This window comes from Chaetodon trifascialis, chromosome 21, assembly GCF_039877785.1.
Source record: "Chaetodon trifascialis isolate fChaTrf1 chromosome 21, fChaTrf1.hap1, whole genome shotgun sequence".
NCBI classification, from domain to species: Eukaryota; Metazoa; Chordata; class Actinopteri; order Chaetodontiformes; family Chaetodontidae; genus Chaetodon; species Chaetodon trifascialis.
Window position 1 is genome coordinate 3,786,855 of NC_092076.1, and position 23,216 is coordinate 3,810,070.

Consider the following 23,216-nt stretch of genomic DNA (forward strand, 5'->3'; position numbering starts at 1 on the left):
TTCACAGGAAATAAACTCGTTTTACACAAACTTCCTGCAGATATTTTGTTTACTATTTGGGATAATTGTAACAGTTTATCTGTATTGGTTTTGTTACACATTTAATATAATATGAAAAGGAGTTAGTTTGCTCAATATCACATGCTAATGATAATAATAACAAGAAAAAGTTGTGTATAATTTTAAAACATTTTCAGCTCTAAAAAATAAAGGTCTGTTGCAATAACCTATTAATATCCCAAGAGGGGACCTGGCTATTAATTCATTTTGGATACTGCTTCGAAAAGCCTAAAGCTCACCTTTCGATCGGATTATAATAGATAATATCCATGTACCTCTATGTCTTTGCTCCTGGCCACCTCCTCAAAGTTCTCCTGCTGCTCCAGGGTCTTATCCACCTTGTCGTCCGTCATGCAGAAGCACCTCAGTCTGGACTCCACCGGGTCGTTCATTTTGGCGAACACCACAAACTTGGCCATGTAGGGCACACAGATCAGCTCCCTGTACAGCTGCGTGGCCAAGCCCACCGTCTCGGGGATCTGGTGACAGTCTGCTAACCAGAACCTGCACAGGCGACACATGAGATGATCGACATTCGCAAACAGTCGCTTCTTTGCAGAATCTAGTGTGTGCAGAGGGTCTCACCTGGCAGAAACATTGGTGGTAAAGGAGACGCAGTCATTGACGAAGGTCAGAGGAGTTGTGCCGGTGATGTCTTCCCACTGTGCCGGGGACGTGCCGCCTGGTGGACGGTCACATAAGAAATATCAAACATCCTGAAGTTTATTTTCAATGTCATGGAGGGACATTTTAAACAGAAGTCATCATATTTCCTTTTGACACATACAGTAACAAGCTAGATTAAGATTAGTTCAATGTGATTTTTGATTTCTGACATGTTTTATAGAAATACAATGATTTAAATAATCAGTATTGTGTTTTTTATTCTCACAAGAGTTAAAACTGATCCAAATGACATCTATTCCCTCAAATGACGCATTGCTGACTGTACTGACAGTTAAAATAAGAAACGTGTGAACCTCAAAGCGGCCCATATCAATTTTAAAATAGAGCTGACGTAAAGTCTGACAAATCATTTAGAAAATAGTCTGTAAACAATGTTCTCATGTATTCTCCAGCCCGTAACCATAACCATCATGAAAACATGTCAAACCCCAGCCCTTAAGTTTGAGGAGAGGGGAACTGAGGGGCTGCATTCAGGGCCAGTTTTAGATAATTAAGGATTTTTCTTAACCATAAATCATGAAAATCTACTCTAATGGAGTCACAGCATCAGTGGTCCCCTCTGACCCTTAAACAGCACACACACCTGTGATGCTGCAGAGGAGGCGGAGACATGGAGTGCAGTCTCCTTTGTAGCCGTTGGTAAGCCCCTCCCCTGAGAGGGGCGGGACTGGGATTGTCATGGTGATGGGCTTGTGGAACTTCCTTCTCCTGGGCTCCACGGTAACGATGGGGCTGAAGGTTGCTCGATTACCAAGGATTTTCTTCACAGTCTCGTCAGGGACCGGCTGGGCCTGTTAGAGGAGTGACAAAGATGAGTCAGAGACGTGTGTTTTGTTTGTGTACGTTTGTGTACATTAGTGTATTTCCACGTACTTTTGTGTATATTGTTTGCAGCATCCCATGAGTGGGACAGATGAATCAAACGTCTCACCTGCAGTCCAACTTTGATCTTCTTTGTTAATGCTCCCTCAGGGAAGGAAGCTTGAACCAACGGGACGCTGCGACTGCACAGAGTCCCGCCCTCTGGTCCCATATGATTGGTCTCCTGCCTGATTCGAGACACGACAGCAAAGTACTGCGGGAAGTCCTTGGTGACGATGCGGCAGATTCTCTTCCTCTCCAGCTCCTCAGGACTGTCCAGTTCTACAGCGAAGGAGAACACATGAACCTACAGGAGCTCACAGCTCAATTTAAATACCAGGATGATTTGACAAAAAGTTTTGGCTAAATAATTAAAATGCTTCACCTTCATCCATCCCACCCAGGAGCTGATTGAGGTCGTCAGTCTTGCAGTCGTACAGATGCTCCTTCCAGGATTCTCCGTTCTCGCTTCGCAGGAGGATCAGCTCTCTCTCTTGGCCCCGCATCGAGCCAAAATGAGGGATCTCCACTATCACAGGCCTATTGAGGTACATGTCGTGGAAGTATGGTGGAATTAATCACACTTTATTCATTTAAATGACAAGCAGCAATTAAACCAAAATGTTGACAGAGCTTCTCTTTAAGCATATGCATGGGATAGACACTAATAAAGGTGGCATTAATTGATTCATTACGAGTGAAATATGAATAGGGAACAACGAAGGACACTGGTCTCAAAAGCACACTGCACAGGAGTGAATGAACTCTGCAGATGGAAAGCGTTGTTCGTAATGGTAGCTGTGGCCGTGCTGCAGGTCGATGGGACATTGACAGCGCATGTCATAGCTTAGCATGACCCGACAGGACACATGAAATGGAGTGAGGAGCAGGAGGAGAAAGCTGCACAGCCCTTACTCAAACAAAGCATGATAGCAACAGAATAGAGGGATGAACGTGCTCGAGCCTGAGGAGCATGTTTTTCCAGAGATAGATGAAAATAACCACTGTGGGGGTAAGAGAGGAACTATATTCATTGATCATCCCCTTGGAAAAATCCTCTAAACAATGATAATTTTTCTGAAAAGCTCCAACAATAAACTCCAACAAAAAAAAAAAAAGTCATAAGCCTCTGCTCCATTTTACTTCTGGGCGTTTGCCAACAATGGACTGATTACGGCAAACGCTAACGTACTTAGCTAACTGTTTCGTTTTCTGGCCAAAATTCCTAATTTACTATCTACTACTAACTGATTGTTTATTCCTTTATTAAATTGTTAAGTTCTTCAGATCATAATGCAAAAAAACAAAAAACAAGTAATTGCAAGTAATTTCAGGCGGGTTAAAGTTATGCTGGCTAACTTAAGCTAACGTTAAGCTAGCTAACTTAAGCTAACACAGAATTTTCACATGCAGACTGAAGGTCAGACAGAAGCGGTAAATTAATGGTGTTTTTTCATGAACTCTGCGTCATAGCCAATTTCAAAAGTTTTTTGAGATCAATAACTTCCACGTTCACGTTAAATACCTTCATCTGCCAGAGAGGGCGACTGCTTGTTCGCGACTTTCATAAAACAAAAACAAACCTTCTGCCTGAACGAACTGAACCCTTCATAGTGCATTCAAGACACAGCCTACTGGAGCTGCTTACAATTAGCTGCAATTAATCGATAACACTGATCTCAGACTGCAATCCAGATACAGAGTATGACATGATCTAGACTGATATTAACACACAGGCTAACGTGCACGCACGCACACACACACATTCATTCCATTGCTGTTTTGAAAAGAGGACAGCTCTAAAGACACACTCCCTGAATGCGTGTTACGACTGACAATCCCTCAATTGAGAATATATACATGACATTATAGCAATATCTTTAGGCTGTTTTTGGCTTTTGTTTTCTCGTCTGTGCTCATCTCACGGGTTTGAAGCAGATGAGTCTCATCCAGGTAAGAAAAAGGTCACATCACATGTTTCCGTGCACCAATCAGAATCTGATGACATTTGGGCCTTTTGATTGTTGCTTATTCGATCAGACAGCTTTATTTAAACAGTTCAAACTACCTCATGATTTAGAGTTTTGTAAAGAAAAGCCTGAAGCACAGCACATTTCAGTGCTGTGCTTCGTTCTATAAACACCTCTTCACACTGAAATGGATCAGCACAGCTCAGCCAGACTCGTTCTACTGATGGCTCTGGCGATTAATTACACAAAAACACTGTGGGATGACATAAAACTGATCTCAAAGGTGAAGTAAAGTAACAGCGTTCATGGGAAGCAGGATGATGCTCGGCTTGAGGAGGAAAAGGCTCATGCCCAACAAGCGCAGTCCAGTCCAAACAGCCAATCAAAACCTTTACTTTCAGTGCCATCAGAAGCCCACTGAAAGCCTCTGAAATAAAAATACAATGGACTCTAAATGAAAGTAGCTGGAAAGTAACGGTAATGGATTTTAAGTATTATTGTGTAGTTTTAGGAAGAATTTTACAATCTAAATGTAAATAAATAAATAAATCCGCTCTGCTGCGGTGGACCCATCATCCAACTAACTCTAAATAAGCAGTAAGTCCTCCCTTCAAAAGCTTGTGCGAATCATCACTACGTCATTGATTTCTTCCCAAAACTACATGGCGGCCATGTAATCGTGATGCCGTATCCTACTGTAACAAATCAAAGTCAACAGAGATGGGTAAAATAATCCATCAGCATGAATCAGCCGTGGCCATGTCGTTTCCTTGGGAGTGGTGGGAGGTACAGAAGGGAGAGGAGCAGGGAGGAGGGGATGCTATATTTGGTTCCTACCCAACAAATCTAGTTCCTCTGGGTCCCAGCTGTAGCACTGGACTAACCAGGCTCTCGCCTTCATTAAGGGCTGGCAGCTTTCTGGGAAGATGTAGTTTACTGTGTCCGCAAGATAATGAAACACACACGCACCCACATACATACACAAAACACACACTTGGAAAGTCAGTAAAAGCACACTGAGCCACTAAGTTCTAGCTTTGGTTCGTAAGATTCGTCCCTCCAGCGCTCTGCAGTGATGCCTCAGAGATGTCACGGTATCAGGGTGGCTGGTTTAGATCTAATGTTGATGAACTGTGTTGCTAACTGAAGAACATCTGAACGAGAGACAGAACACACCTGTACTTCGTTAATCCTTCTGCAATGTACAGTACTGCAGTATCCAGGAATGCAAATTATATTACACTGTTGTGTTGTGTCTTTGCTGACCTCCACTGGTTTTAAACTTTTATCCGGTGAGGGAAGTAATACATAAAAAGTAAGTCACTCTTCAGATCATTTATTGAGCAGAAATACCAAACAACTGCAGCTTTCAGCTCCTCACATGTGACCGCATGCTGTTGTTTTCTGCCTTTTCCTGATTTTATGATGGATAATTTGGGGTTTTGGAGTAAAACAAGACATTTTTAGACACACCACAGAGCATTTCCTGGAATTTTTATTTTGTAGTCATTGTTTCAGTGGGTTTGATCAAGGTGGACGTTTTCAGCCACGTATCTCTGGATACATAACAGAATAAACTCTAAGGTAACATGTAATCCTCAACAGGCATATGCGCCCTATTTAATGCATTTTAGTTCCAATCCAAATTAAAGAAGTCATCAAAGCCTCGCCATTCAGCTGAGCCGAATCTATAATTTCTGTAAATTCTATCAAAATAGGGACGTATATAAAACTTATCTTTTTCATGATCTACTTTTACACACTTGCCTTCACGAGGCAAACACAGCTGGATTTGAGGCTTGAGGGTGAGCACACTGCAACAATTCCACTTAAACTGCAAATTAAACAGCAGGTATTACACCTCAACATGCACATACACACAGTCACACCCTGAAATATCAACGCAGATGGTTGGAAATGGCGATGCAAGAAGCAGAAGGAAGGAGGTGTCAAGTCATCGAGCATAAGTGAAGAAAAATAAGCAACTGAGCAACAATATTGGTGGGATTTAAAAAAAAAAAAAAAAAAAAAGGCATCTTACCCGAGGAACTGAGCTCCGGCTGGACCGACCTCAACTAGTCGGCTCGCCAGGCCTTCTCCTTCCACCATCGGAGGAGGCGACGCCAGTTTGTGTCTCTTGACCAGTCGGCAGGTGATCCTGGTGGGTGCCGTGCACTTCCTGGGTGGGATGATGATGCGCATGCCGTTGTGACGGCTCCCTCTCATGGAGCCGCCCCTGGCGTCGACCATGAAGCTGACCAGGAACCTGATGAGAGCGAGAAAGAAGAAAAGGAGGAGGAGGAGACAAGGAGTGGAAGGAGACAGTAAAGCAGAGAGCGCAAAGACGGGAGAGCAGAAAGTGAAAGAAAGAGGAGCGTGTGGGGAGGAAAAGATAACCAGAGGGAGAGGAGAGGATATAGAAAAGGGATGGAATAAGAAGCAAAATATACATCAGTGTAAAACAATACTGATGGAGAGAGAAGAGCTTTAGTTGAGGTGAGGTCCCTTCTCATGCCGTGATCTTCAAAACACACACAACGTAAGCGTGAGCAAAAGAGAAAACAGATTAAGAAAGAAGGAAGAACAGAAATGTGAGGAGTTTTCTGTGCTGGTGGCGGCTGAGCTTTGAAAACACATTCTGCAACATCCATTTCCCGCAAATTCACGGTCTTAGATGAATATTCTGATACTTCAGAGGACGGTAAATGCTGTTATTTTGAAGGAATCAGCCAAGATGCCAACACAGGAGCCTCCGGTGTAGCCTGTTTTTTCCTCATTAGACGGTAGTGTCGCTCTGTGTGGAGCTCATTCTGACTTAAAGAAGGAGGTCACATAACTCACACACACACACACACACACACGCAGATCCACACCATGCAACGTGGTGAACGACATGTCATGTTAGTTTGAATGTAGCTGTTCATCAAATGGTGTGAATGTAAATGTAGTTTTGCATAAATGAACCATTTGAAAAGTATGATTAACTAACACAAATGTTATCTGTGGTTGCAATGAGTTCATCTTGAATAGGACTGGATCTATTGTCAATTGGCTCATTGGAAAACATAAAAGCATTCAGATCCAGCTATGACTTAACTGCAGGTCCATGTCAGTCTCAACAAAGTCAACACAAACTCTTCCAGATCAGTTAGAGACTCACTAAGATTTCCTCCAAACAAAAGGAATCAACACAATCCACTTTATGTCGAGTGTGTGGCGACACAGCTTGCGTGTGAGGAGAGCAAACACAGATGTTATGAGTGAGCAGAGAGGGGAGGGTGCGTGACGTCACCGGAAACAGGAAGTAACACAAAGAAGGTAGAGGTGGTGATAAAGAGGACAACCAATCACAGTCAATCACCTGCTGTCGTACTGCGGGAGCGGAGAGGAAAAACTGCAGGATGGACGACAAAGCAACGCAGGAGTGACAGGTCAACAACAGAGCTTTGCCATTAGAAATACCACTGAGAGGACGATTAGCAAGGAGCCCTTTAAAGGAATAGTTCCACATTTTGGGGAATTGGCTTGTTTGCTTTCTGGAGTCGGATGAGGGGATTCATTCTCATGTCTGTGTGTTAAATGTATGGCTACAGCCAGCAGCGGGTTAGCTTAGCTTAGCAGCAAGCCTGGAGCTGTTCCTTTTACGCTTCAGTTGTTGTCCACATTTAACATGTGAGCGAGGCTACCTGTTTCCCCCTGTTTTCAGTGTTTGTGCTAAGCTAAGCTAACGGCTGATTGCTGTAGTTTCATTTTCATTTTATTTACCAGACAGACGCAAGAGTGGTATCAATCATATTTCCTCCAGAAAGCAAATTAACGTAGTTCCCACAATGCCAAACTTCTGCTTTAAACTACAGCTCCGTCATTTCCGCAGTTAGTGGCTGAATCTGCTGCTGGAAAGATTTACCCAATCTCAGGTAAATCCAGGTGAGCACTGGTCAGATTACTGGATTTGGTTCTACTGTCTACTGTACGGAAATGAAGAAGGTGTAACTTCTGCTAACAGACTAGCTTTCAGATTTGAACAGAACAGACAATCAGAGAGGATGAGGAGAAACCGCTGCAGATAGGAGCCGTTTCCTCCAGGGGACAGAAAATGAGAAAGAGAAGACAGACAGAGAAGACATAACAGACAGGTGGAAACAGAGACGAGCACTTGCCTCACACCTCTAACTCCTCTTTTCATCTAAAATCTGAAACCACTGTCATCACGTTAGCAAGTTCTCTCCCTCCTGGCCGTTAGATGAGACCCCACAGTTGATATCATCCCTGATCTGTCTTCCTTCCCCGTCCTCCTGCCTTCATCCATTCATACGTGCTTACCCCGAGTGTATCGGTGAGGAGACGAGGTTGACATTATCCAGTGCGTCCGCAGTCCAGCTGTACCTCCTCAGAGAGTCGTTGTCAGCGTCCTTCGCCACCGCCAAATGCTGTGGAGGAGACAACGAGGTGAGTGCAATGCATGAGAGGAACCTTCCATGAGGAGGCATGACAAGGAAGCAGAGGAGTGACAATAATGATGAAGCCATGCAAAAAATGATGAAATGTCGAGGACACACAAGCACTGACACATAAATCCAGCAGTGAGCTAAGACATAACAAAAAGACAAACCACCTTATTTCAAGTTGCACCTCCTCTGGGGAAGGAGGGCATCGCTACTGGTTTGCCTTTCAGGATTTATGGCTGAGGCGTAAAGTGATTTCTACTCATGGGAGACTTTGGCAGCTGCTAGTGAGAGAAAGCCAATCTGGAGATTGGACATTTCAGAAGGACACCGGCATTTAAAAACACTGCTTTTAAAGATGGTGACAGAAACGAACATCAGATGAGCCAGTGCTGAACACACTGTATGATATTAAGAATCATCTTAAAACTTAGAAGGTAAACACTGAAATTGTAAAATACTTAAATAAAGTTTGCTCTTAATTCATCCAACACATAATAAGGATGTTTTGATGTGGTGATGGTGTTACTGCAGCATCTCAGTATCATGACCACCAACACATTTTTAAGTTCACTTTATAATGATGAATGAAAAAAACGATAAAATATATACATGCTGTGATGGTGGCAAACCTTAAAATAATATTGAAAGTACATGACAAATGACAAATGATAAAGCCTGAATGTGATGTAATCACATGCACTGAACGTCTACCTTATTGTGATGCTCTACAATGAAAGACCTTTCCTTACAGAGCATCTGGAGCAGCGTGAGAGGAGACAAGCTGTTAATACAATCATCTACTCTGAAGTACTCCTCAAAATACTGCATTGTGTGTCTTACTGTACTTTAGCAGCACTGTTCATTAGCAGCATTGAAGAGCATGTCCAGGCTCCTTCTAAGAAAGCCTCTTGTTTGCTTGGAGACTCAAAATCTTTAAGTTTTAACCAGGCTGCACGGCCAGTTAGGGAGGGTCTAACGACACTATTAAGCTGCATTATGGGAAGTGTTTTAGGGGCTACAAATGAGGATAGTTTGGCCTCTGGTCCATTGGTTTTAATCACAAGCTGTCTGACTGAATGGAGGTGCAATGCTATAAAGCTGGAGTGCCCATTTAATGCTAATGCATGGAGAAGTTTGGCTTTATTACATGAAAAACATGTTTCCATTCCCCCAAAATAAGGAAGCAAAAATGTATCAGTAGGAAAATGGACATGTTCCAACAATAGCCATCAAACCTGGATCTCTTTTGGCTTGTGGGATAAATAAAATAAGTTTCCCCACTTTACCTGAAGTGCCACCTTACGGCCTCCTTAAAGAAGGCGGGGTCATCACAGTAATCCCTTTTGGATAGCAGCACTGACCACTAATCTCATTTCCTCTTTCAGTAAAATGTAACAGGATTGGCTGTCTTTATGTCAACACTGACACAGGTGGAAGAGGATTGGTGCACAACCTGGCTTTTGGCACGGCACCAAGACAGCTTGGCACATTCGGAGACTTAACTGAGTCTCTTGTGAAGTTCATGACCCGTAGATTACTGACTAAGAAGCCAGCAGGAGACACAGAGACAAAAAGAGACTAAATGTGTGCACCTTTAGACGTCCAGCCTGTGTACGTACCATCTCCTTACTGGGCGCCAGCATCTCCTCTATCATCATGCTGTCCCGTGTGAACGAGCTCCGGTTCAGCGTGTTGGACCTATCAGAACTGAAGGAACGCAGGCTTGGTGTGGTTGCCGTAGAAGTCACGGATTACCAAGACAACAGTCACAATGATGGAGAGGGGAGGTGAGGAGGAGGAGGAGGAGTTGGGAGGGGGTTGGGTGTAAGGGGGGAGGTTTGAAAGTGAACAGAAAAAACAAACAAAAACACATTAAATGCATGCAGCTTCCAGGAACCTGACTGTATGCCACCAACAACAACCACAAGGCAAGAAAGTACACACAAGTGTTTCTGAGACAAAACCCAGAGCGGGAAAGAAACGACTGTTGCACAAAGGCAACGCAAAAACATCTTGAGAGACTAAACTGTGTAGGAATCCAGATGCAAACGCAGCCGTCAGTCTGAAAATAATCCTCCACGTAACACCACCCGGGTGGTGAATGGTCAGAGCAAAAAACAAAACGTGCTGGGTGAAAAAGATGTGTGCAACCCTCTTTGTACTGCCTATAGCTGTCCATAGCAAATGGGCTACTCACGCCATCACGCTGGCACACAATTGGAAAGCCCAACAAAGGGAAGCGGAGTAGCTTATGGACGTTAAGCAGATTACTGTATGGTGGACAATGGACACGGTACTAAGACAAGAAACTGGCCATCATGACCAAACACTTGCAGATAATTAGCTGCCGTCTCAAACTTCCTTTGACGACACATTAAACTGCATGTTGTTCATGAGATGAAGGTTCTGTCTCAGTACATCTGTCAGCGACTGTGTGTGCTGTGATGTTGTTTGTGATGGGGCTTTGAGAGACTTTTATGAGGCAAATTAAGAGCATTCCTGAGTGGTGACTTACGATGAATGTTTGCCTGCAACGTCTCAACCGCAATTACAACACCGCTGTTCGCTAAGCGATGTGAATCAATTAGCCGTGTGCCCAGAGGAACCGCTCTGCAGCACAAAATGGCAAAAACACAAGTCTGATTCTCACAAATCTATGGATGCAGAGAGTTTGTAATATATATGTATGAATGTATTTTTAAGCCCATTTACTCAGGATTGCAAAGGTATTTTGCTTTACAGGAATTTTATTGTGATAACAGAGTTATTATGTCAAAAAATTAAAAGGTTGTGTTTTGAGGATAATGAGATAATAATCCTGAAATCTTGTTACTTTGAGATCACAGCATGATTTTATCAAGTCGTTCATTCTCTCTCATTTAAGGACGACACGATTTTCTCTACAACGGTTCATCTGATCGACGGTTGGTGGGTGTTCTGATGAGGAGCTGTAGTTTTGAGCGTGAAGTATTTTGGAGGAGCGGCTCTCGAGAAACATCCTGCATTCACAAGTTTAAACGACAAATTTTAATGTTTACTGGCTACCTTCAATGAATAATGTCAGCCTGTCCTTTTTAATGCTCTGGGAACCTCTATCACTTGTGCTAGCTTGTTAGCTTCAGCATGAGTTCATGAATTTTGATTTTGCTTAAAATGCATGTTTTGATGTGTGCTGTGTGTCTTGGACCAACATTCAGCCAATTAAATGTCATTTAACAAGGAGGCAGAAATAACAAGAATCATTATTCTAATAAGTTAGGCGTGACTCCTGTTTTGGGAACACCTCAATAAACTGTCTAAAGCTGGCTAATTGTAATATTACTGTTGTGAGTGAAGTTTGCAAAAGGGGGAAAAAAATGGCGGCACATGCACATGTTTTAAAGGGTAGGTGTGTCCGGCTCTGCAGGTCGATATGAGGGAACTTCTTGTTTCTTTTAACAGCATTCAGTGAGACACTGTCCACTATTTGTGGTCACTATACGACTCTAAACTGATGAAGGCAGCGCTACTGCCTGCAGATATATCAGCTCAGGTCCCTGGAAGCTCTATGAAGGAGCACTCCACACAGAAACCAAAATGATGCAAAGCTCCACCTTTATGTGGCTAACCCACAAAAACCCAAGCATTAATGATACGGTAACCACAGTCAAACACAAAAGCAAACACAGCTCTACAAGCAAGGAACACAGCAGAACTGTTTTCAACTGAAAGTAAGGAATCGGACATAAAGATCACAAGTCAACCACGGGACACAAAACATAAAAAAACTGGTCAAAATCATCAAGTTAGTTGTCAAACACACGGTAAATATGTATTACACTGGACCACAGAGTCATGTATTGATAGTGACTGGAGTCTGGGGGAGTCAGGGGGAGGGAAAGGGCTGAAATGGGTGGGGTGGGGGAGGTGTAGGGAGGCCTCTTCATGCCTTTAGCCTTACCTGACTTTGGGACTAACATTAAGAACGGACATGAGGAGAGAATAAAAGATCATGAACAAACAGAGGAGTGGATAGAGAGATGCAAAGAGGAGAAAAGCCAGAGCAGAGATGCAGGTTGGTAAAATGATGCCACATGCTGCCGACTCATTTTTGGACTAATAACAAAGATGTGTGTACACTCAGAGAGGTCAGCTTCAAAGATTTATGACAGAATTGTGAGGAGGGAGGAGTCATTTTCATTTCCTGGTGTAAAAGTTTCCTTTGTTTTCTGTATTTATTAACTGATTTTCATGGCCACAACAGAAGAAGAGCAACATTAACATTCATTTGTTTCTGACCGCCTGATGAATGAAAGTCCAATATTTAGCTTTGTTTTGGTCTCCACCAACTCCTCAGGAAAATACCTGACTCTTTATCTGCTAAATGCTCCATTATTGTGCTGTCAACTTTGTCTATCTGTCGTTTGATGCTGAGGTAGAGTACAGAGGTTTTATTGCTGAAAACAGCTGCCTGTTGATGAGAGCTGCAAGAATGAACCAAAACAGTAAAGTTACAGGCCTTAAAACCAAAACGATGAGCTAGAAAATGCTAAAATGCTCCATAAAGCTTATATTTATACTACTTCCACTGCTAATATCAGGCTGAGCTGAAGATCACACTCAATCCAGCAACCATGAAATGATTCATGCCTCTGATTGGCTTCTTTGCCATAGCACAAGCAGCTGTGGCTCATGGGTAATGTAGTATTTAGAGCCATCCACTACACAAAGCTGATGCTTTGGAGACTTCTGTGTTTCTCAGTTGATGAACATTGAGGATATCAAGATCATCATGATTAAGAAAACTCTGAACTGGTTATTTACAGCAGGAAAAACTTCTTCTTTATCAAGCAGCTCCTCCCACGCCACAACTCCACTGGGTCTGCATGTTTTGCTTTTAAAAGTATTAATTTTAAAAACCTCAAGTGACAATGCAAAAGTTTTATAGTGATGAATACAACAAAAAACACATAACATAACTTTCTTTCAACGCACTGACAGTGATTTTGTAGATAATTAATTTGCTAAATTGACTGAACTTACAGTGATTTGAACCCATCGCTGCAGCGAACCAGCAATTGGTTAAACCCATTCTCATCTTGGGGTGACACACAAACAGACACACCCCCCCCCACCTCACTCAAACAGTGTGTGTTGATCTAACCCAGCGCTCAAGGCCACACAATCGAACATGTTTCTAATTTCCTGTGGCTGAGTGTCCATGTGTGTCACCCCACAGATATTCAATATCCCCCACCCTCTTCAGAGGGCTGCAGTGTGTCAATATTTTTGTGCGAGTCCAACAAGCGCAGAAAGTGAACTGTGACCTCCCACTGGTGAGAGGAAAATGTGTGTGTGTGTGTGTGTGTGTGGTGATTCAAGGTCAGGATACTGTAAGGCCTCACTGGCATCTCACGTCGTCTGGATAATATGAGAATAAATAAATTTAAAAAAAAGACTTCAACAGAGTGTTTTAATAGATTTTAGTTCCAGCTCCCTGTGAATTCATGTTGGTTGTGTTGGTTTTCAGGTCATGAGTTTTCGTTCTTTTGCAGTTACAGATTAGTTATTTGCCTGCAGTGTAACCCTGCTACCCTGTTAATCATGGGATGATTATTAAGAACCAGCGTTTCTTGGAGCTTTGAAAAAGACTCTTCAGCACGCCTCAACTTCAGCGTATCTGTCACAGTAATTGTGATACCTTGGCGTACTGTAATTATCAGAAATAAAGGAGAGCATGGTGGGAATGTCTACCACATGCCAGCAATAAAAAAAAAGGCCACAAGAGTACTTTTCTTCTTTGGCAAAGAAGAGCAGGGCTAATTTCTTGTTTTGTACTGAGTGATTTCCTTTTGTGGTGTAAAGGAATTTACCATTTTCATGTGAAATCTACAAACAGCTGATCTGTGTTTTAAGAACCAGTCACACCAGAAAGTAGCACAGCCAAAGTCATCGACGCATCTTCGATAGATATGTGGTTGTAGAAGCTTGCTTGGTTGCAGGGCTATTTGCTAATGTAGCTAGCAGGCTAACTGCTTACAAACTGTCCAGCCTGGAACATGCTAATGCTAATCAATCAAATAGGCTAGCAAAGCTTTTCTCTATTTCCTCTCTGAGGATTGTATGTTATCTCCATTAAATAAAACGTTACTGGAGAGGAGAAAAGCTGTAACATGCTGGCTACCTTGTAAACTGACAGTTAGCAAGCTCATTAGCCTTGTTGCTAACAAGACAATGTGTTCACATGGCTTTTTCAGAAGACACATACTAGCTCATTAAATAAAGAGTTAATGAAGAGTGGAAAGTTCTCACAGCCTGCAAGCTTGCTGACTCTCTGTTAGCAAGCTCGTTAGCTTGGTTGCTAACAGAACATATGTTCACATGGCTTATTCAAAAGACATATTTATACTACTTATACTTACAAGTATCTTCAAACCATTCCTCTTTTGGCTTAGCAGTTGATACTGTAACACAGCTAACAAGCTGAAGTCAAATCCTCAATTTTGGGCTCTTTGGCTCTCCGTTTGCTCAACTGTCAAGATGGTTTCTTATTGGTCAAAAGTGTGAGTTGAACCCTTGTTGCTAATTATTGCTGTTTCAAACGCTGGTGTTACTGGGCCTTTAGACATCTCGCTTATAGTACTTTATATAGCTGTACTGTAAGTGATAACAAACACTACATTTACCTTATCAAATTTAGAAATACTCTTAATATAGATTATAATCTGGGGTGTGTTTTACCTCTGTGACCGTGCACCAACGCTAAAGCCCATGTAGCCTTCCTGAGGGAGCGAGTCGTCCCCCAGCTCCCGCAGGTCCTGGGGGGCCAGGTATTTGTCTGTGTCCCCCGTCATTGCATCATCACCTGTGGGTTGACAACGCACAGGGCAGAGGAGAGGTTACAGAAAGAAAGCATCTTTTCATCAGAGAATATGAATGAGTAAAGCTAACTACAGGCCGGGCACATATCCTGCTTCATCAGCTGAGATGCTCAACACTTAGCTGCACCAGACTAGCTGTTACTAGGTGGGACATCCTATGAAAGCACATTCAAAATGTTTGTCTTCTCTCTGTGCTCCTTGTTTTGTCATCCATGCAGACCACAACAGAGTGGCTCTTTTAGACAGACAGATCAATGCAGCCTCTACCCTGAGGCTGTTTCCAGTTCAGCCTTGGTCCAGCAAACACACACAAACAAAAGTCTTGCTGTCACTGAAAGGTTTTTGTCTCCAGTCCCCCGACGACAAACAATGTTAACAGTAAGGCTCGCAAACAACAAAGCGCCGCTGTCAGTAACTTTTCACGTCAGGTTAGTTTAGTGAGTAATACAGTGAGAGCAAAGACATCAGTTGAACAGCTTTAAATCTAATTAAAGGTTGGATCATGCAGCTTTACAGGAAGTTTTCACTGACCGCAGATTCATGTACAGCACAGTTTTTCCAGTTAGGGCGAATAAAAACACTTTCAGCTCAGCAGAAGTCCGTGTCAGCACAGCAAACAGTCACTCAAGCTACAGAAAACTTGGTTAAAGAGCTGAAACCTGCGTTAGCAGGAAAACAGTAAGCGGCATGTCATTCCCCTCAGAGGTACTGTAGATGTTAGCCTACTGATGAACCGGCGACCGCAGAGTTGAAAGGGAGAAGGGAGGAGAGGAGGAGTTAAAAAGGGAGAGGGGAGCAAGTGCATGCAGGCGGAGAAAAGAAAGAAAAGGAAGGCATTCCAGCAGCCACAAAGCACCGGAGACCCCCGCCCCACCCTCCTGTCCCCTCATCCCCTGCTGCTACGGCACCCCTCCCCCTAAACTTCTCCCTCACACACGTTACAGACCCGATGTGGCGACATTCCACCTCATTCTCCGGGACCCCCTACTCATTTCAGCCCCAGCGACAGCAACCCCCCCCCCCCCCCCCCCGAGCCGAGCAGAAACTCACCTCCTGCTTTGAAGCACTTCATTCAGGCCAGTTTGCAGGATTTCGCCCTGAGCTAACTTTCTCTGACTCCTTCAACTCTGTCGCTCTCTCCTGCATCTGTCTCTCTTTCACCGCCCGACGCTCACACAAACAGATCGGCTTTCTCCCGCCTACCCACCCTGCTCCAGGATTATCCAGAGAGTGTGTGTGTGTGTGTGTGTGTGTGTGTGTGTGTGTGTGTGTGTGTGTGTGTGTGTGTGTGTGTGTGTGTGTGTGTGTGAGAGAGAGAGAGAGAGAGTTTCAGAACAGACACCTAGAGCTCAGTACAGGACAGAAATAGTAAGCGGGTGACTCAGACTAAGTTGTCTAACATCTAAACTACCTATGCAGCGTCTATAGGAGTCCATACAGGACAGCCTATGTCCTCACGGCTCTCCTTAACTCTGTTGATCTTTGTATTTTGTACACACTCACATGTCTAACAGTGTGTTTTTATCGCCTCCAGAGGGGGCAGTGATTGCAGAAATTCATAACAGTATGTGTGACTGCAGCTGAAAGACCCTGATGTGCTCAGTCTGTCTTTACGATTGCGACTATTCTTGCAAAGACAAATAAGACACTTTGCAGAATTTAACTGAAGAAAGAAGATTAAACACTGTGCACAAATAACAGAGACATTAGGTGCATCAGTCCAAAACGATCCTGAGTTGCACTGTCGAGTTGCAAAGATCTGACAGCATCAGAAATTTAAGTGTAGCTGCTGTTACAACACCGACATGTAGAAATCTATGCATTTTTGAACAAAGATGGACGAATGTAAGCTATTTTTCTCCTTTACATTTCCTTTTTTCTAATTCTTATTTTCCACACTGGTCTAGTAGTGAAATTTAATTGTTGTGTATGTGACAAATAAATCCTCAAACCCGCTGAAACAAGCTGCAACCACATTTCATCAGACCCATCTCACCCACAGATTTAGCTCTGCGCTCCCATAAAACTGTCCACTCACAATGGACGGTCCATAAAAATGATATAAAAACGAGCAGATATCATCTGTTTTATCCCACATGTTCTTCTTCTTTGCTAAAACCTGGTCATCATACAGCTCAAAGTGTGTTATGCTAGTGGCGGCTAACGTAGCCTCTAGCTGTTAGCTTCAAGCAGACACCTGAGTTAAATATTCGAGGTTAGAGCAAAACAAGGCCTATTTATTGATGTCTTATTTGATTTTTTTTTTAAATAGCGTGTTATATTTACAATATGAAAAGCCAAAGACGGGCATGAAAAGCCAAGGATGAAAACATATGACGGATTTTGGATATTCACCTAAAAACAACATTGGAAACAGATTATTAACTGCATAAATAAGTGGATAATAATAGGCCAGCATATTGTGAATATGTTCTGAATAGTTCAATTCTCTCATGAATCAGATTTTCTATCCATGCTGATTAAATATTAATTCTCCTCACAACACTGGAACTTTTTGGAAAGCCCAGCAGTTTACAGAAGACTGCAGCGGGTTTGTGGGCTGTCCTGATTTAGATCACGGACTGTGTGTGTTACTGGAGATGTTAATCATTGCTGTTACTCAGCTGGTATGTGGGCTCATGAGAGAATGTGTGTGTGTGTGTTTGTGTGCCTAGAGTTACACTCCATGTATTTTTAGATCGGGATTGAAAGATGGACACTCTACTAAAGCTCTACAACAGAAACGACAACAAAGTGTGAGGGCAGATATGTGCACATTAGCACACAGACACTGCAAGAAGTGGCAACACACAGCATTTAGTTGCATCAGTTCAGCTGCAGCACTTCAGACTGGTTACTGGAGTTAGTTACAGTGAGGTCACTGTTTGTTGGACTTACAGGAATAGCTGATGCAGATATTTCCAACATCCATCTCTGTTCAAATAAAGAAGAAATACACCTTCAACCATTCATTCTTTGGAACACCTTTGCGCTCATGCATGCGGCAGGCTTGCCGCGGGAGTCGGGGTTACACAGCGTTGCATGGTGATCAGGCATACACCAATTACCAAACGCACCTATTTGGCAGTATTTCAGACTTATACTCACTGCTCACAGAGAACCCGATAACATCAGCGAGGTAAGTTGTAAACTCTGCCTGATGAAGGTGGCGGCATCTGCACGCCACACATGTAATCTACACGTAGACCTTCAAGTGCGCCACATTAACGAGGCCCTGCAGCAACTGGAGATCAAAGTGAAAGCCCTACAGATACGGAGCATCGCAGACAAATATCCTTTCTTGTAAACTGTCCAGAGTTGTCATGAGTTTATTAACTGGTGGGAAAATCACCTCACAGGATTATTAGCGGCTGGGCCATAAGGCTGCATAATCACATTATGTTATACAGCCTGTGTACATTTTCCACTTCATTTTGTAACTCGTCCAGTTCCACCTTCTCTTTTTTCCATTCTGTCGTCTGTTTTCTGCCCAGCTAAAGACTCACTATGCGGTCACCTAAATATTCAGGCCAACAGTCGTAACTCACAGCACAGAGCTGCACACGCCGCTCTATACACAGATCTATGGTACATTATATTGCAGATACAAGCCTGATTCCAAAAAAGTTGTGCATTAATCTCCTTTATACAGTCGTGTGTTCACAAAGTGGTGAACCTCGCTCCATCCTCGCTGACGGACTGAGCCTTTCCAGGATGCCCCAACATGACACTATCACCTGTTTACCTGTGGAATGATCCAAACAGGTGTTTTTGGAGCGTTCCACGACATTAAATATATTGTCTCTGTGCAGTTTTTGGAATCAGGGTTATATAATCTAAATATAAACGACAGCAGCAGAAGTCGTCTCTGAGCGGTAGAAACAATGGCACAGCTGGTAATCTCATATCAGCGCATACACGCACTGCACCACTGTGGGAAAGTGAACTCGCTCTGCTGACATTTAGCAGCTATAAAAACTGGGAACGGCAGAGAGAAAGAAATATGGGACGAACTGAAAATGAAAGCCTGAAAACACCGGAGAGCGAACGAAAATGAAACAAACTATTGATGGAAAAATCTCAATATATCGATCACTCCCCCCGAGTCTGTGACAGCCAGTATAGAGCTCAAGTTCAGCCTTTCATGAGCCATGAGAAAAGAGATAAGTAAACACACACACACACACACACACACACACACACACACACACACACACACACACACACACACACACACACACACACACACACACACACACACACACACTCCAGCAGCTGACACCATGTTTGCTTTGGCTCAAACGCGTGAAACTACAATGGAAGCGTCACCGACAAGCCTCCAGAGACAAAGGATCGAGTGTGTGTGCGTCTACTTCACACCATGAAAAGAAATCTGTTACACACTCCACAACGCCATATGCAGACAGTTGGCATGGCAACCAGGAGAGAGACATATTTCCTGCATTTTGATGCATGAAAATACTGAAGGTTTTACAACAGCGCAGCGTGAAAGAGTGGAAGGGGGACGCGGCAGCTGAAAGTGTACAGTACGAGGGTTTGTGCATCCTATTTGACTACATTCAATTAAAGAAAGTACATATAAATCAGGGTATAAAATGGTTCAGTTAAACATAAAAGACAGGCAGAGATTGGAAGTGTTAAGAACAGAGGACAGAACAGATTGAAGTGAAACAAAGAAATGAAGATTTAAAGAACAAAAAAAGTGAAGAAAGATGAAAAATACCTTCTTCCACATCAGATATATAGTCCTCTGTGATCATTTCGGGGACATTGGCTTTACAGACTGTGTGATTGGGATGAGGGAGAGGGTTAGAGAAAAAAGGTAACCAAAAATATGGAAAAATCATGTCTGTAATAAAACTAAAGGCAAAGAAAGAATTAACAATGAAGGGAGTGCTGTACATCTGGAAATAAAGTCCTGAAATCATCGTGACTGTGAGTAAAATGTCAAATGATGACATAAAATAAGCTCATGATGAAAAAAATACTGTTGGCTTTTCTCACCTGGATTACTCAGCAACAACAAAATAAGCGTTTCCTTGACAATAACGAGGAAATTTAGCAACCAAGGGAGCAACGCTGGGATCTCATCCGGGTCCAACCCAGAAGCCAAATATGACTGTTTTTAAACACACTGGCTGTCTCTCCAGGGTTTGACTGGGGTCAGGTTGTATCAGGAGAACTGTTCCGACAGATGTGAAGCAATACACGGATTAACACGTCAATAAGTAAAGCGATTCCTCACCTTCGTCATCGGACATGTCCAACACCTCGTTCATGGTCTCTGGAACGTTCATCTTGTGCTTCTCTATCACAGTCTGTCAAACAGAGACATGAATGAAAACTACCTGCCAACACACTCCTCTAGTCCAACAAAGTCTTCAGTAGAAGCCGCCATTAGCTTTAATGGCTAACGTGCATTTCCATAATGCAAACTCAGTCAGCACAACTTTCAACTTTCTCTTTTTAACGCTGCTTTCCTTCATTATTTTCAGTTGCTTCGACTTGAGATGAAATTCAACACTTCCTGCAGATGTTTCACATTAAAAGCCTACCAGGAAAGAGAAGGATTGTGCCCTCGGAGCCACTGGGAGGCGTTTTAATGTAAAGCTTTATTGTAGGAAGTCTTGAGTGTCAATGACAGCAACTAAACTAAGAACCCAACCGCAATTAATTAGTAAGTGAGAACAGTGTTGCTACTAAAAAGAGAAAATCAGCAGCGGCGCAAAGAGCAGAAACACGAGGCCGAATTTATCAAGATATGAGTTCAACATGGAGGAAGTGTATTGAACAGAGAGAGCAGATTAGCAAAACACCTAAAAAAAATCTGATAAAATGTACACATAACTGCGAACAGTAAGAATAAAGGGCTATCTCTAATATAAGCCTGTTCTGAATAAAGGCCTGGCATTGCACGAGGACACATTTCAGTCAGTAGTGTCTTATCAGCACATTTCAGTCAACACACACACAGACACACACACGCACCTGGGTGGTCAGAGTTTCCTCTGTGACCACTTTGAGTGTGTCGACCACAGAGATGTAGCCGAGCCTCCTGGCGATGGAAAGAGCACTGTTTCCATTCTGGACAGAAAAATGAAAAATAACACAGGTGAGCATCAGGAAATCAAAACTACTGTTCATCGTAGGATCACCCTAACAACCCTAACATCTATCTAAACCTTAATCATCACTATCTCAGATCGAGAGAGAGAACAGATCACAAGCTGCAAAGGTCATGAGCCAGACTTAAAACATCTGGAGTGTGTATTGTAGTGTTCATCTGAGTGTGTGTGTACTAACAGCGGTGAGTTCGTTGGGCGATGCTCCATGATGTAGCAGCAAGTTGATGATGTGTGTGTGTCCCTGCTGTGCAGCCTGGTGCAGAGGTGTGTAACCGTTCTGCAGAGGAGGGACGAAGAGAGAGAGCTGAGGAGTTAGAAAACACTAACACACACACAGCAATCCATTACATCTGTTGCCACTGACACACAGCCATCAGAATAAACCGCTCCAATATCTGCTGCACACGGATATAAAAGAAAACACACACACAATGAAAGGTCACCTTGGTCTTAGTGTTGACTTTCGCCTGATTTTTCAGCAGGAAATTGACCATCTTCACGTTGCCATAGTGACAGGCCACATGGAGAGGAGTGTATCCCAGCTGATGATGGAGAAAATCATTTGCAAATTATGATCAGCAAAGCGATCCGGTCACTGGCGACAGCGCTGCCTACTCTTCGACCGCCTCAAATGTAAATGTGGAATTCATTTAATGAAACAAAGACGATGAGCAAGAGAGGATGATTCCTGCGAGGTCTGATGAAGATGTTTTTTCGGCGACCTTGAGATTGATTAACATTTAGCTAAACTGGGGTCTGTAGATTTCAGAGTGACAAAGGGTTTGTCCAAATATCCAGTCTTAAAAAGAGCAGATTCTATGTTGTAAAACTACGAGGAGTGCACTTAAAGACGTATTTCACTGCTGTCTTTTCATAAGAAGATATTCAGTTTACAATGGAATAAAACAAAGACAAGTAGGAATCGGCTGCAACCCGTGAACATTTGCTTATTTTGCAAAAATAATCACATGAGTCCCAAGACAAGAGAGACTCGTAGTATCACCTTGGTCTCAGGGTCTATAGTAGCTCCATGGTTGACTAAGACCTCAGCAACGTTGACTTTATCCTCCTGGGCAGCCAGGTGGAGCGGAGTCAGACCAGACTGAGGACAGACAGAGAGACAGTTAGATATACAGACGCATAGACAGAATTTAATACATACACAGAGAGAAACAGAAACAACACACAAGCTGGGTTTCCATCCAAATATACAGAAAAGAAGAGACTTAACACTCACTGCAGATGCATCATACTAAAGCCTAAATAACAGCGTCTTGGATAAAGACACTCTCATTTTTGAAGTAAGGTTCTGACCATTAAACACAAGTTTAAAGTTCACACAAATACAGCATAAAAATTACTCCCATGTCCCCTTGTGTCTGCCTGTGAGACGCGTACACAGACGCAAACATCTGCAGCGACGGCGGCGTTCGCGCACACATCTCGTACCTTATTGCCCGTGTTTATGGGGGCGTCTCGAGCCAGCAGCAGCGTCACTATGTCCACGTTGCCTTCCTGCGCTGCGAGGTGCAGAGGCGTGATTCCCTGGCGTGTCACCGTGCTGGTGGAGGCACCGTACTCCAGTAAGGTGGTGGTTATCTCCATCTGATTCTTCTTCGCTGCGATGTGGAGCGGCGTGTAACCGTTCTGGGTTCAGACAAACAGAGAAGGTTATTTCTTTGTCCCATATGTTGCTTTCTTCTTTTCCTAGACCTCCATTATCCACTCGTACACAGCCAAGTCAAGTTACAGAATAATCTAAAGTACACAGAAACAGTCGCTGTGTGAACGCAAACTTTCGATTTCCTGTTTTATGCTAAGCTAAGCTAACAGGCTGCTGGACGCAGCTCCATATTTAGCACACAGACATGAGGGTGTGGTCAATCTTCTCATCGAAGTACTGTGCGTTCCCCAAAATGTGAAACCATTCCTTTAAATTAGTTATCTCAAGAAAAGTGTAATTAAAAACTAACAAGTGGTCGAATATTTCGGTTCACACATGTGAATAATTGTTTTTCTGAACTCTTCACAACACAGTTCATTCAGCATCTTCATGACATCTTATATGCAATTTTGCATAGTTACAATATTGCAGTATATATAAACATAAGAAAATATTTGTATTAATATCATAATATTAAGTTTAGGAATATCATCTAGACCAGTTATTTTGACATTTCTCAA

At 43.0% G+C, this 23,216-nt stretch overlaps 1 protein-coding gene across 41 annotated transcripts in view; it reads right to left on the bottom strand.

The window, feature by feature from the left end:
- LOC139349318 (ankyrin-3-like) overlaps nucleotides 1–23,216 on the bottom strand; it is a 130,121-nt gene that overhangs the window by 26,490 nt on the left and 80,415 nt on the right. For 18 of the 41 annotated variants that reach the window (XM_070989985.1, XM_070989984.1, XM_070989982.1 and 15 more), the window contains 20 exons: nucleotides 22,482–22,679; nucleotides 22,036–22,134; nucleotides 21,476–21,574; nucleotides 21,211–21,309; nucleotides 20,896–20,991; nucleotides 20,153–20,225; nucleotides 19,631–19,690; nucleotides 17,785–17,820; nucleotides 14,747–14,870; nucleotides 9,646–9,748; nucleotides 8,738–8,782; nucleotides 7,902–8,008; nucleotides 6,940–6,972; nucleotides 5,620–5,844; nucleotides 4,416–4,514; nucleotides 1,994–2,148; nucleotides 1,679–1,890; nucleotides 1,331–1,538; nucleotides 646–742; nucleotides 336–564 (listed from right to left, as the gene is read on the bottom strand). In XM_070989985.1, the coding sequence (XP_070846086.1) occupies nucleotides 336–564; nucleotides 646–742; nucleotides 1,331–1,538; nucleotides 1,679–1,890; nucleotides 1,994–2,148; nucleotides 4,416–4,514; nucleotides 5,620–5,844; nucleotides 6,940–6,972; nucleotides 7,902–8,008; nucleotides 8,738–8,782; nucleotides 9,646–9,748; nucleotides 14,747–14,870; nucleotides 17,785–17,820; nucleotides 19,631–19,690; nucleotides 20,153–20,225; nucleotides 20,896–20,991; nucleotides 21,211–21,309; nucleotides 21,476–21,574; nucleotides 22,036–22,134; nucleotides 22,482–22,679 (2,397 nt within the window). Of the gene's footprint in view, nucleotides 1–335; nucleotides 565–645; nucleotides 743–1,330; nucleotides 1,539–1,678; nucleotides 1,891–1,993; nucleotides 2,149–4,415; nucleotides 4,515–5,619; nucleotides 5,845–6,939; nucleotides 6,973–7,901; nucleotides 8,009–8,737; nucleotides 8,783–9,645; nucleotides 9,749–14,746; nucleotides 14,871–15,936; nucleotides 16,055–17,784; nucleotides 17,821–19,630; nucleotides 19,691–20,152; nucleotides 20,226–20,895; nucleotides 20,992–21,210; nucleotides 21,310–21,475; nucleotides 21,575–22,035; nucleotides 22,135–22,481; nucleotides 22,680–23,216 lie in introns of those variants that run through there. The other 23 variants (XM_070990012.1, XM_070990016.1, XM_070989996.1 and 20 more) reach the window with 12 other exon arrangements.